The sequence below is a fragment of the Rhineura floridana genome, chromosome 5 (genome assembly GCF_030035675.1).
Source record: "Rhineura floridana isolate rRhiFlo1 chromosome 5, rRhiFlo1.hap2, whole genome shotgun sequence".
NCBI lineage: Eukaryota > Metazoa > Chordata > Lepidosauria > Squamata > Rhineuridae > Rhineura > Rhineura floridana.
This window is the reverse complement of record NC_084484.1, coordinates 51,805,401-51,820,065: the sequence shown is the minus strand read 5'-3', so window position 1 is coordinate 51,820,065 and position 14,665 is coordinate 51,805,401. Positions and strand designations below refer to the sequence as shown.

At 39.5% G+C, this 14,665-nt stretch overlaps 1 protein-coding gene across 5 annotated transcripts in view; it reads right to left on the bottom strand.

Moving 5' to 3' along the window:
- Positions 1-14,665, bottom strand: part of CUL4A (cullin 4A) — a 58,113-nt gene that overhangs the window by 4,781 nt on the left and 38,667 nt on the right. For 2 of the 5 annotated variants that reach the window (XM_061626679.1, XM_061626681.1), the window contains 5 exons: positions 11,452-11,562; positions 11,137-11,222; positions 8,058-8,165; positions 6,192-6,305; positions 961-1,066 (listed from right to left, as the gene is read on the bottom strand). In XM_061626679.1, coding sequence (XP_061482663.1) covers positions 961-1,066; positions 6,192-6,305; positions 8,058-8,165; positions 11,137-11,222; positions 11,452-11,562 — 525 coding nt within the window. Of the gene's footprint in view, positions 1-960; positions 1,067-6,191; positions 6,306-8,057; positions 8,166-11,136; positions 11,223-11,451; positions 11,563-12,211; positions 12,337-13,487; positions 14,215-14,665 lie in introns of those variants that run through there. The other 3 variants (XM_061626682.1, XM_061626683.1, XM_061626684.1) reach the window with 3 other exon arrangements.

Below are 14,665 nucleotides of genomic sequence, written 5' to 3'. Positions count from 1 at the left end.
AAATGAGCTGGAAAAGTGTTGAGATGGGGACAGGCAGAAATTATTCTAGTTTAGTCCTGAAATTTTCCACTTACCTACTTGATTAGGGAAGCCAACAATATCCTAGGTGAACATCTAAGTTACAAACTGCTCCTGTCCACCTACCCTCTTCTACCCTAGAGCAGAAGACAGAGAACGACATATACAAGTACAACAACTATAGCAGTTTCCTGCATTTACCCACTTAGGGAAACACAGAAGTACTACTGTGGCTCAATGTACCTTCTCCACTTTGCTTCTATGGTCAAGGGTAGAAAAGAAGAGGATGAGGAAATTGCCAGCTCCCATAATGCATGTTATTAGTGGGCAGGGTACAATCCTATACATGAGCCTACATGGCCTCTCAAAGTTCTCATGAACTTTGAAATGGGCAATTTGGCCAATCCCAGTCATTTCCTAATTATAAGGTTCTATGCTAAAGTAGCTTCTCAGCTATTCATATACATCCTCCTGCATTGATACCACATCAATTACATGTTGTCAACCTGTATTGTAGGGACAGGACTCAATGTCCATGCGTACAAAAATTATCTAGGGCTTGGAATGACAGGCTACACAACTCATATATGCCAGATTATATCTGTAGAGCTTCAGTGAGTATAACAAGAGTGCCATCATGATGATATCTCCATTCACAGTGTTGACTGATAATTAAGAGCCCAGGGATCAACTACAGCCTTTACATCATAGCCAACTGCAGGAAAAACTGTTGGCCGGCTATATATATTGTGCGATATATTTTGAAACACCAGTAGTAACATGGTTACAAAGAGATACCTGAATTACATGCTTACATCTATTAACAAACTCTTGTGACAGACTTTTAACAAGTCATCCTCCTGTACTTTAATCAGATCACATTCAATGAGATCAAATTTTTAAATCCACAAGATGCTTGTTTACTCAAAAACTACTACATACCTATACCAGTAGCCATTTTAATTTCTTCAAAACTGAATTCATCTCCTTCATTGAACATTAGAAGAACTAAGGTTTGAAAGAGCGACACCTGGAACTCCTTCTTACCCTAAAACAGAAACAAAACATTTAAAACATTACCTGCACATTTGCTTTACTGTTAAATGTGCTGTCCCCTATGCTTTACCAAAGTCATTTATCTGACACATACAAGATATTAAGAAATCTGCAGCTAGAATGTTTTTTTAAATGATTTAAAAAATAAATCATACATATTTCTAATACAGTAGGGCCCCGCTTTATGGCGTTCCACTTTACAACGCTTCGTTCATGTGGCGGTTTTCAATTAGGGAAAAGCCCTGCTCTTACAGCGCTTGTTCCGCTAATACGGTGGGGTTTTTTTTGTTGCGCGCCATTTTGATGCGACGCGGCCCATTATAGTCTATGGGGCCCCGCTTTACTGTGATTTCCGCTTTACGGCAGGGGCCTGGTTCCTAACCCGCCATATTAGCAGGGCCCTACTGTAGAAAGAATCGTTTATATGTATAATTATAAGGCAAAAGAGTTGCGAGGTTGAATATTGTCCTAAAACTTGTTATTTCCAGACATTACAAATAAAACAAAATCCCTCTACAAATTTGGCTGCTTTTCATTACTCATTCTTCTGTGGTATGTTCATTTACTATGTTCCAAATTCTATTTAAGCCATTCTGAAACTGATGAAGCAGTATATTCCCCCAATTTGCTGCTACTTGATTTTGGCAGCAGTAAGAAACAACTGCTCCCTAGTCAGCATCAATAACTGCATTATTTAAGTAACCCAAAAGTAATGTTTTTGGCTCTAATGGTAATGAATTGGGCAGCGCAATCCAAATGATGGGGAGCTGGCGGGAGGTGGGCTGGCAGAGGAGTTACCCGTGGGAAGCTCTGCTGCATCCACGTCCTGTTTGGGAGCCCAGCTGAGCGTCAGCTACAGGAGCCAGCAGGGAAGAGCCAGCTTCCACAAACAGGCCTACCGGGGAGTAAGCGGTCCTGTAGACCACCATGGGAATATTTTTTACTGTGCCACCCTATTAGCCAGTGGAATTCCTGTGGGGATTGGGACCTGCGGGTGCACTCCGAGCGGGACCTGGATGTTGTGTAAGTCCCCTCCGCGGCTCCTCCCCTGCCATGCCCCCTGAATGCTCCAGTTTAGGACTAGTGCCAGTTCTCCATCCATCAGGCTGACCGTCCCCAGCAGCACCAGCAGGGTCCTGGCGGTGCCACACTTCAGCTGGGTTGGGGGGCCTTCTCCCCAACCCTGAGCAAATAGGACTTGGATTGTGCCCTAACTCTGCAATGCATTCCAAGTCTGTAGTAATGGACATTCTCAAAATATTTGTAGAAAATCTGCATGTGGAGCTTTACATCTTCAAAATTACTTGGGCTGATTGGATTTTGAAAAAAACTTCAAAAAATCTGCTGATATCTCATGCTGAGGTATTGCTATTCTTTAATGTCCAGAACTGTGTAGCAATTTTATACTTTCACATACAATACTATGGAAATCAAAGAAGACTTGAAGCCAAGACTGCATTCTACTTAATGATAAAGATCTCATTAAGGTTAACCTAAAACTGAGTGTACATCTTTCAAACCCTGCTGAATTGCGATTTCTTCACAGGAGCATTGAGATCATAGCTCTATAAGGGTAGCTTTCTTTCTCAGGACTCAGAAGATCAAATACTCTTGTGAAAGTAGCCCCATGCAGCAAGACCAAGTTACCTCATCTTGAAGCTACACTAGAAATAAGCAGGTTTTTTTTAATGGTAAGCATTTTTTAAAAAAAAAAATGGTACGAGGCTTTACCATTTTAACATGAAAATAGAGGGAAAACCCCCTTGCTGGAGTGGAATATTCCAAATCCAAATTGGTGATCAGGTTCTACAGTCCACCAGGTCACATTCTGACTGAGTACTACTGATGCTACTGAAGGCTGGAAGAGAAATGAGGGTTTTGCTGTCTGATGTGTCACTGATGTGAATACTATAGGACTTACATGAAAGGCAAATTTATACAAAAAGTGTTCAAAATCAGATCAAAGTTGATAAATCCCTTTTTGTTCATGCAATTTATTGGCAATAAAAGAATATAGAAAGGAAATCAATTTTACAGAAGCTATAATTTGCCAGTCATCTTACTGTTAGACTAAACTTTTAAGTCCGGTTCCTGATTTAAAATACCTATTGAAGATAAAGGAAAGCTATATTAATATTTTAGTTACTTGATACTTTTGTAATACTGTATGCATTTACAGTGCAACTTATTTATTATGGCCCTGCAACAAAATGTTGCTGTGTTTCCAACTACTTTATTCCATTCCTCTCCCACATTTCTTTCTTTCTCACATTCAGTCAACATTCTGTGCCCCAAAGAACATCCTCAGTCCTCACTGGGCTGTTTTGGAGTTTGGCTTGCCCCTCCCCTGATGTTGGGGGTAGAGATGCTGTTGTCCAATCCCAGATACATTTGAACCTTGAATTTTCCCAATGATGTTTATGGCCAGGTTCTAGCGGACATTTTAAAATAAGTTTCTCAGTAAGAACCATGAAATGACTTATCCAGGCAATGGGATGGTTTATTATTCTGTCATTGTACCTGTTATTGTATGTGTTTTGGTTTCTTCCTTCTCCCTTTCAAATTGCTTAATCCCATTCCCTTTCCCACCCTTTCCCCCCTGCTCAGTCTCTCCATATTTCATGCCACTGAGTTCTTATGGGGCTGTTAAGGGTCCTCCCCTTTTATGACTTTTTCATACAGATTTTTTGTATTTGTGTGTATCTCAGAGTTACCCCAAATCTGCTGATACTTCCTCCTCCTTTATGGATCATGTGGTTTTGGCTACATAAGCATGAAGATTTGAAACTGTTTTAATATATATACGTTGCATCATATATTAGAACATCGACAGTTCTTTACAAATGCTCTTTAAAGAATGCCAAAAATGATCCTTGGTTTCTCCTAAATTGTTAACTCTGGAAAGTTTAAACTTCCCCACTTATTTAAATATGTATTGTTGCAGGTTAATGTGGCGATGGCTTTCCTATGAACAGGTTCCACCAGATTGGTCCTATTCAAATATACCAATGGGTGATGGAAGCATAGCGACTCCAAAGCTTTTTTCCCTACATGGTGTGCTTGAACAGTGGTCCTGCCCATATTTCCTGCTCCTTTCAATGTGCCAACAACATGTTCCTTTCCAACATTATAAAAGGGCATTCCATAATCAGACTTGATTGTCAAGACCACTTCCAAAGAATTCTGCTAGCTAATAAGCAGCTACTGTATCTCCTGCAACTTGCCCATTACTGGTGAGACTAATGGACAGCTGGAAAGTACATAGCATCTCTCAAGGAATCACAGGAGGACATATATAGTTCTTTGAAACCACACATTTTAGATCAAAATCTGGCCTTGGGATCAAAGCAAGTTAAGACTTTAGCAAACAAATATACAACTGAAAAGATGAACACCTTTGTTTAGGGGTTATATGCAATAACAATTTTACTTAACAGTGGGCCATATTAGATAGAAACTCCTTGAAGACCTCAACTATGAAGAAGCAATATTATATGTTATCAGACAGCATGAAGATTGGGGTGGAGGAGATAACAGTTCTGTAGTAGATCTGCATACAGTAGAAGACTGAGCCATATGTAGAAACCTGGCCATTTCTGCCTTGGCTTGTACTCTGGGGATTGACTGGTCCACAGTGGACTCCCCAGGCAGTCAGCTACCTGAACAAAATCTAAGGAATGCTGGTTATGGATAATGATGGGCAAACCTCACCAATTTAATTTTGGAATATTCCAAGCCTTTTTGGATAATTATTAGTTTTTAAAAATGTACTGTTCCAAAGTTTGTGTCAGCAGAAACAGTTTAGAATACAGGTATACGTGTTAGGAGATGCAGTTAGAAGCTTTAGTCTTGGATGCTGTTTATCCACCTAGCCTCACCACCCAGTCAATAAGAGGGGAAAAGGTGGGAAGAAGGAAACTGACACATGACAGGACTGGTATTGAGCCATTATGAACCAATGTGAAATTTAGCCTGGGAACTTTAAAAATTCACCCCAGCTCCCATTTCCAAAATTATTTTCCCATCCCTAGTTATGAACACAATTCCAGAGGACTTTGACCCAATTCAGACAATAATCTCCCTTACCAGCTCTCTGTGTGCCATGTGGGAACAAGATCCCACCTGACACTCCTGAACATCCATGCATGGGCATAACATTTGAACAGGATGTATACACACTGCACATGGCTGATTTCTTCTCAAATGTATCTGTAAACGGACTGCAAGTAATTTTAAATGTCTGCACCCTATTCATGTGCAAGATGCACAAGCAAGACAGACAAGTCTCATGATAGGAAGGCATAATCTCATGCAGAGAGAAAAGATAAAGAAGAAAATCATGTGAATCAGGTCATTATTGATGAAGACTGCTAGTAGACGTTCCCTGCAGCAGCAACCTTGGACTCAGAACTGCAGTATAATGTATCTGGACTGATAATATCACAGAATGTTGCTTAATGTGTGCCCAATGCTCATCACACTAGTGTTTATTTTCCATAGATTCAGTGCATGGTCTCTTTGAAGCCAATTTGACCACAACTGCTCATATATGAACTCCTGTGTAATTTGTAGTGTAAAAGATTTCTGACTGTCAACATTTGAAAATCCTTCTAGATCCTGTGAGGGTGAACTGCTGTTATGTAAGGCAATTAACAAATGTATATGGCTTATTCAGGTAGATCTACTGGCTGTATATGACAGAAAATTAATTTTATATTTATATACCATTGTTCATTAAAAATAAACAAATCACAGATTATAAAATAGACAAGCACAACCACGAATAAAACAATACACTTAAAATTTCATGAAAACTCAACAATTCCAACAGCAGAGAAATAATATATGGTAGACTATAGGAATATCCATATTTTGGACTGTATTATGTCTCCTTTCTTTGAGAGTACTTTGGCTTCTGAAAGATTCAGCGTAGGAAAGGGGTCCCCACCAAATAATCTTTAGCATTCTATATTTGTCTTAATAGATAAGTTGCTTGAAAAATTAAGTATACTTTAGAACACAAAGTTTTTTATGTCAAGAAAGTAGCCAAGTCACTAATCTACATATACATATTAAAAAAAATAATAATCTAAAAATATTTAGTTAGTCAAACACACCTCTTTAAATTCTGTTTTCAGGACAGCATGTCCTAAACTAGTCTGCCACTGAAGTTTTCGACCACTATGTTTTCCAAGATAAAAAGTCTTAAATACTTCTTGAAGTTTAACCATCTGAAATAATACAAGGAAAGAAAAGAAAAATAAAAACAGGCAACCTACCCCTTGTACACAGAGTCAGTCTGGTCTAAAGCTTAGGCTTTTCCCAGCCTCTTAATACCTTTCTACTAAAATCCAGACAAAAATGGCAGATAAATACAAGTAATGTTTCACTGGTATTCAATTATATAAAGTTAAACGACAAGCAGGAAACTAAGCAACAGAATGTAAATTGTGCTATCTGAAGGATATAGCACAGAATTCATTTCTCTCTCTCCTTGAACATCCCATAATGTGACTGGATAAGAGAAGACAAGAAGTCAACAGCCCTTGACCAATTTTGGAAAAGGTGTAGATACATTGCCCTTATCATGGATCTTACATTTGGTTTGGAAAGTTCTTTAAATCAGAACTGAAGGGGTTCTAAGTGGTGAGGATAAGTAGATTAAGTATACTGAAAGGTGTGTTTGATCAAAGAATCCCTACACTTTATACAGAACTACTGTATTCAGCGGAAACACATGACATATTGCTCCTGGGGATATTTCACTTTAGGCTGCATGACATGTATCTGTGTGTATGCATCCACACAAGGTGACTGGATGTCTGCATGCTTCCTTGGCATGCCTGATATAATAGCTTTCCATATGCAGGGAGCTTTTACATGAGAGCACATTCAGGCATGAAGCCTGTTCCCTGAAGTCTAAAGTTACTCCATCCTGGAAATAATTATTTTATTTATTTATTTATTGAATTTATATCCCACCCTTCCTCCCGAAGGAGCCCAGGGCAGCAAACACAAACAGAAAAAGAAAAAGAAAAAAGCATTCTAAAAACAGTTAAAAACATTCTAAAAACACAGCTTAAAAATATTGAGGCACATTTCAAGCACACCCAAACCCCACCCAAAGAATCCTGGAAACTTAAGGGTGCTGGAAATTACAGGTCTGTGGGGGGTAAATTACAGTTCCCATGATTCTTGGAGGGCTTCAGCTATGGGGCGGTATACAAATGTAATAAATAATAATAATAACAACAACAATAATGTGCATTAAATCTTTAGCATGTCCTAATGAGCACAAATGGTCAGCCTTTGGTCACCTGGACTATGAACAAAGAGTCTTGTGGCGTGTTAAAAGGGTTTTCTGTCTTGCAAGCAAAGGGAGATTTTGGAGTTTCACAGTTGGCATGCAAGCAGGCTGTCAATGTGGATGCGAGAGGCACAAACATGCTTGCTTTTCATCAGAGTAGACTATCAAAATGGACACTGCAGTGAAAAGCAACAAGCACCAGCCCCTGACAAAAACCAGGTTCCATTTGCTAATCTTATGGCAACAACATCCCAAGAGAAAATGTTTTATAGATACCGTCTTTTGGAGGTGCCTGCCTCTCAACAGTGCACATTTGGGGCCTCTGACACACTACATGGGTGATCCTCTTTCTACTGATGCTGGAAGAGTCCAGTGCATTTCCTGCACTCCTGGGTCAGCCCTATGATGGGGCTAGTTAGCATCTACAGGGGCACACTTATGAAGTCAAAGCTGAGCTATATGGGAAAGTGCCTGTCTGCCAGCACGTGCATGCAAGACTGAAGATCTGATCTAAAAGAATGGAGCACCTCTCTTTTCACTGAAAATCACTGAGAGATACTGTACTCTGGTTTGTGCATGTGCAAATCCCAATATGTGGGCCTGCAGAGGCTAGAACAAACAGATATCCATCCATAAGTGAAAAGGTCCCAACGCTTTGGTGTGGGGGAAGACTTACCTCTGGAGGCAGAACAACATCCATAGGCATATAAGTGGGCCAGTATCCCATGGTAAGTATATTTACTGTTAAATCAATATTGCCTGGGTCCTTTTGATTCTGCATATACTAAGATAAATAAGAAAGAAAATAATTTAAAGTCATGCTAATGAGTTAAAGGTCCACCACATATGGTGAAAGGAGAGTAAGAAATCTAATAATGGTAATATTTTTCACTTCGTACTGATGGTTGGTTTTATTGTGCTTTAAATTGCATTGTTTTTACTGATGTAATGAGTCCTGGGACCTTATGGGAAAGGTGGGTAAGAAAAATAAATAAATAAAATTACTATTATTCCAATCATTAATTTTTATATCAAGATTCATTTTATTCAGTGAATCAATTTCCATAACTAAATATTTACAGCAAAACTGAGTTTATCAATCTAACAAAAATAAATGACTAATACATGCCATTAGAGTAATACATTCTTAAAACACCAACTACCTGCAGTGGCGTCACTAGGGTTGGTGTCACCCAGTGTGGTAACCCATGATGTCACCCCCATGGACCTCCTCCCGTACCAGACCATACAGAATCCTTAGTAATGTTTTTTGTACTAATGTTACTCATAAATCGTAATTTCCGTATATCACCGAATGTAATGGCAATAGTAGTGACATAAACAACTAGCAAAATTAAAATTACACCTTTAAATTACAATATCATATGCACAGCCTAAATGTATTTACATTTACATAGTTTCATGTGGTTAAAGTGAAAATTCGGTAAGAAAACAATAGAATTCGAAGTAAAAACGTTTAAGAACTACATCAAAATTGATAATATCGCAAGATTGGAAAGCCTTGACTGTCCCATGGTAGATTGCAAATAGTTCTTTATAAGTTCTTTATAAGTTTCAGCTTTGAAAAGCTCCTGTCACATGAAGTTGGAAAGACTCACAGGGTTGTTGGAAAGACTCCACACACACACACACACACACACACACACACACACACACACACACACACACACACACACACACACACACACACACACACACACACACACACACACACACACACACACACACACACACACACACACACACACACACACACACACACACACACACACACACACACACACACACACACACACGTAAAAATACACCCCACATAATAGTTTATTGTCAAACCAGTTGGTCATTGCAGAACTGCCTAATTGTTTTAAAAATAGGATTGGAGAGGAAGGGAAAGATTTACAACACAATACAATTCTTTGTTATGTTTACTCAGAAGTCCCATTAATTTACAGCACAATCCTAACCATGTCTACTCAAATGTAAGTCCTAATGAATTCAATGGGATTTACTCCAGGTACATGGGATCAGCATTCCTTTACTCCCAGAAAAGCAAGTATTGGACTAAAGCTTTCATATTGGAAAGGTTTTCAAAGCACTGCCCTCTCCAACAGTCCAGGGTCTGACTGCTACACACAAGAGGAAAAATACTTTAACCCATATTCTTACTTACTGAAACTGAAGACCTCAAAACCACCATTTTGACGTAATGAAGCCTAAGCACTGCCTGGGTCAACAAATCACAAGCCTGGCTCCCCTTATTGGCTACAATCCTGAAAGGGCGGGATTAGAGGCCAGAGCTTGGAAAAGTTATTTTTTGGAACTATAACACCCATCAGCCCAATCCAGTGGCCATGCTGGCTGGGGCTGATGGGAGCTGTAGTTTAAAAAAGTAATTTTTCCAAGCTCTGGCTAAAAGCTGCTATACAGATCGGTTAACAAACAGATTAAACAGTTGTGGGGGGGCTGAAGTTTTGGTGTATATCTCGGGAACCAGACAACCTAGAAACTTAGGGGTTTTTTTTAAATTGAAGCTGAAAGTCCGGAGATTAAGGTAAATTAGCTGGAGACCCGGAGGGGACCCCCTAAAACCGGAAACTCCAGCTGAAAATCAGACACCTGGTAACCCAACTCCTGGGAAGCCACTCAGGCACGCAGCCCAAGAGCAGGCAGGGGATTCAAACCTCCTGCCTAAAATTCACAGCTGATGAGTGGGCAGGCCAGGAAGGATGGGGGGGAAAACTGCTCTGCAGCTGAAGAGCGGGAGGTTCCCCAAGAAGGAAGTGGCTGGCGAGATGGCCGCTGCAGGGCTTCCAGGTGCCTAGGGGCAGCTCTGGGTGTCACCCCCTCTGATGGTGTCACCTGCTGCGGTCCTCACCCCCTGCACCCCCCCTAGTGACGCTGCTGACTACCTGAAAATAAGGAGTTTTAAAGTGATATTTAGAGTGGAGATTGGGAGTACTCTCTAATTCTGACATGCATTTTCATCTATTGAAATATTAAATACCAATATAATTCTGAATACATATTGACTAAGAATGTTCTGTCAAAATTATAATCTAAATTTGTTTCAAATCAAAGAGTTTGGTGCATCTATATAACTTTTTTTAATGGAGCACCCCTTCAAATTTCTGTTAATAGATCTAGTCACTACGATATCCTTGTGTCAGGGTGAATTCAACCGATTAAAAATCTTACGGCAAAACATCCCTAAATTAACTGTGTACTGTGTGAAGCTGTACTTTGTAATCTACAAAGATGGTAATTACCATGGATTTCAGGATTAGACAAATTAACTGACCATATTTGCAAATGTTCCAGTCTCTTCTTTTGGCACAGCTGTGAGGAAGAATTAAGAGGGTTTTGCTTTCATTTTTTATTAACTGCAGTTTATAGTTTTGCCCAAACCTATCAATCTTAACTATGATCTTTAAAAAAACAAGCCAACTACAAACCAAGGGTTAAGAAACTGACTTGTTTCAACAAGCGGCAGTCAAACTTATATTAGTTTAGATGAAACAGTTTTGTATCCAATGCTAAACTGAGGTCAATAAGAAATGAAAGTGTCTGCTCTCCTCATGCCTGTGTTAGAGGTCGAGGGAGAGGAAAGCACACAAGCCCAAGCCTCACTGCAGTTCATTCCTGTCATGATCAACAATGGTTTATCATGTCTGAATGCAGTCATATCTAACCTGCTGAAAATTCACTGTACTATCCAGCTGAGGTTAAAAACTTACCTGTTTAAACTGAACCATAATATCTTTTGAAAGTTCCATATCCTTAAACATTCCTTCCAGTTTACTGGTGAAAGCAGCACCGCACTCTATTATATAAAACAAATAAAAAGAGATGAGAGTATGTATGCAGCAACTTGGGCTTCCATGAAGCCACCAAACTCTTCCGAAGCATCAAAACAAACCAACACTGAGATTTTTTTAAACATATGTGCATCATAGATACAAGTTAAATTTTCAAAAGGACTATTCTGTTTCAATCTCTCACTATATACGGGCTCAAATCTGTAACCAAAGGAACCATTTGCAAATGCTCACCATGCTTAAGCTTAGACAACATAGATTTCTCAGCATCTACTGAAGCACTTTTTCCAACCAGAAGTCTTTTGGCCAGATCCTTTTTATAAAATGCTTCAAACACATCTTTACCTGTATGGATAATATTGAGGAGGGGGAGGAAAAAAACCACACACAAAAACACTAATGCACATAAGAATGACTTTTTTTTAATCACAAAGGGAAAAAATTTCAAACAGAAACGTTGCAAATTATAGGCAAGTAGCAAGAACATTCTATCATTGTAAGGGTCAAAATTCTATAGCTTATATATGGCATCTGTTGGGCTAACAACTTAAAACTTGGCACACATGATCTACTTGATGAGATTTATGAAAGTGCCAAATTTCAAACTAATCCGATAAAACTTGCCACAAATACTGCAAGTTAAAAAGTGCTGAAAATTGAAACTGACTCCTTTTTCAAATAATTAAGATAGTATATCTTAAGATAGATAGCACCTTGCAAAAGTAATCAGACCCCTGACCAATGCTCTCACTGAATTCTTACTGAATTACAAATAGTACATTGTAATTTCATTCTGTATGATATTTTATTTTGAAACACTGAAACTCAAAATCAGTTATTGTAAGGTGATGTTGGTTTTCTGTTGGGAAATGTTTGTAAAAAACATAAAAAACTGAAACATGTTGCTTGCATAAGTATTCAACCCCTGTGCTGTGGAAGCTCCCAGTTTACACGGATGAAAGAAACTGCCCTATTGAGGACACAATTACCTTACCATTGGCCTCCACCTGTGAACCATTAAAGTTGCTGTCACATTGTCAGGATAAAACCCCCACTGTTGAAGGATCATTGGATTGGTCGGGCTGTGGATCTGAAGGAAAATGAAGACCAAAGGGTATTCTACAGAAGTGAGAGATAATGTAATACAAATGATAGATTAGGAAAAAGGTACAAAATAATATTCAAGTGTTTGGATAGTCCAGTGAGCACAGTTGGATCAATAATCAGGAACTGGAAGCTGCATCACACCACCCAGACACTGCCAAGAAAAGGCCATCCCTCAAAACTCAGTGCTCAAACAAGAAGGAGACTTGTGAGAGGCCAACAATCACTTTGAAGGAGCTACAGAGTTCAGCGGCTGGGAGTGGAGTAATGGTGCACCAGTCAACCAAATCAAGAGATCTACATAACACTGGCCTGTATGGAGAGGGTGGCAAGAAATAAGCCATTACTCAAAAAGTACCATCTGAAAGCACATCTGGAGTTTGCCAGAAACCATTAGAGTGCCCAGCTGTGATGTGGGAAAAGATTTTGTGGTCAGATGAGACCAAGATAGAGCTTTTGGGGCAAACTTAAAGTGCTATGTGTGGCGCAAACCTAACACTGCCCATGCCTCAAGACACACCATCCCTACAGTGAAATATGGTGGTGGCAGAATCATGCTGTGGGGATGCTTCTCATCAGCAAGGACTGGGCATCTTGTTAAAATTGACAGGAGAATAGATGGAACAAAATACAGGGAAGTACTGCAAGGGAACCTGCTTCAGTCCACTGAAGTTTGGGAGAAAATTCACTTTTCAGCAGGACAATAATCCCAAGTACAAGGCCAAAGCAACATTGGAGTGGCTCAAGAACAAAAAGGTGAATGTCCTGCAGTGGTCCAGTCAAAGTCCTGATCTCAATCCTATTGAAAATTGCAGTCCACAAGCGATGTCCAAGCAACTTCAATGACCTGGAGTGAATCTGCCAAGAAGAATGGGACAAAATCCCTCCGATACTGTGTGCAAAGTTCGTACATACCTACCCCAAAAGACTTAAAGCTGTTATTGCAGCGAAAGGTGGCTCTACCAAATATTAATGTGTGGTGGTTGAATACTTATGCAAGCAACATGTTTCAGTTTTTTATGTTTCTTATAAATATTTCCCAACATAAAACCAAAGTCACCTTGTAATAATTGATGTTGAGTTTCAGTGTTTCAAAATAAAATATCACACAGAACAAAATTACAGTGTACCACTTGTAACTGAGTAATATGAGAGCATTGGTCAGGGGTCTGATTACTTTTGCAAGGCACTGTGTATATCTTCACAGTTTTGGTGAAAGCTACCAATGTGCTTTATTCAGGCTGGTATGGAGCCTACACTTTCATGGTTTGGGTGAAATTTTGATCAATGTATCAAAAGTTATTAAAGTGTTCCTGCCCCATTAAAGTTTATGGAAAATAAATACCAGCAAAATATTGTTGTGCATGACTGGAAGTAAAAGCAAAGCCAATAGTCTCATCAGCACTGTATTGTTTGCAGAGAGAGCCACCTACTGGATGACAGATTATATATTACTCAATGATAGTTGGTTAGATGAGGCTCATCAACTTTTTGGCACATTTGGAAACATGAAAAACTGTCACGGGGAGCACACATCCAGTAACTGTGCATGCATTCCGTGCTGCATCCTCACACAAAACCTACCCTGCAGTAAATGCCACACACAGGCTGCCCATCACTGAAACCCAAGAGGTTTGCCAGCATGACAGCGGGAATTCTCTTCCACTATTTAACAACGTAAGAATAACCCTGCTAGATCAGGTCAAAGGCCCATCTAGTCCAGCATTCTGTTCTCACAGTGACCAGCCAGATAACTATGTGAAGCCTGCAAGCAGGACCTGAGCACAATACAGTTCTCCCCATTTGTGATCAGGTCAAAGGCCTGTGAAGAAGTACTTTCTGTTGTCTGTCATGGATCTTCTAATATTCAGCTTCATTGGATGGCTCCAAGTTCTAGTATTATGAAAGAGAAAAAAACTTCTCCTGGTCAACTTTATCCATACCATGCATAGACTTATAAACTTCTTATCATGTTCTTCCTTACTCACCTTTTTTCAGCAACACAGTCACTTAGAGAAGCCATTTGTTGGCTCCTCAACAACTGCCAGTAATTTATTAGATTCCCTAGATATTCTTGGATGAAACTGATTTTCTGGATCCATTTCAGTTGGGGTATAGGCCTGGATTTGACACTAAAAACCACCTTGGTCGCCCTATAAAATAGCTCTAGTTAGGAGAAAGACAGGGGGAATTGTGAACCTACTGTTTATCCTTGATATCTCATTAGTTTTTGATACCATCAATCATGGTATCCTTCTGGAACAGCAGTACAAGTTGAGGCTGGGTGGCACTACTTTGTAGTCCATTCCACAAAGTAGTGTGGGGGAAATACTGTTCAGCCCTG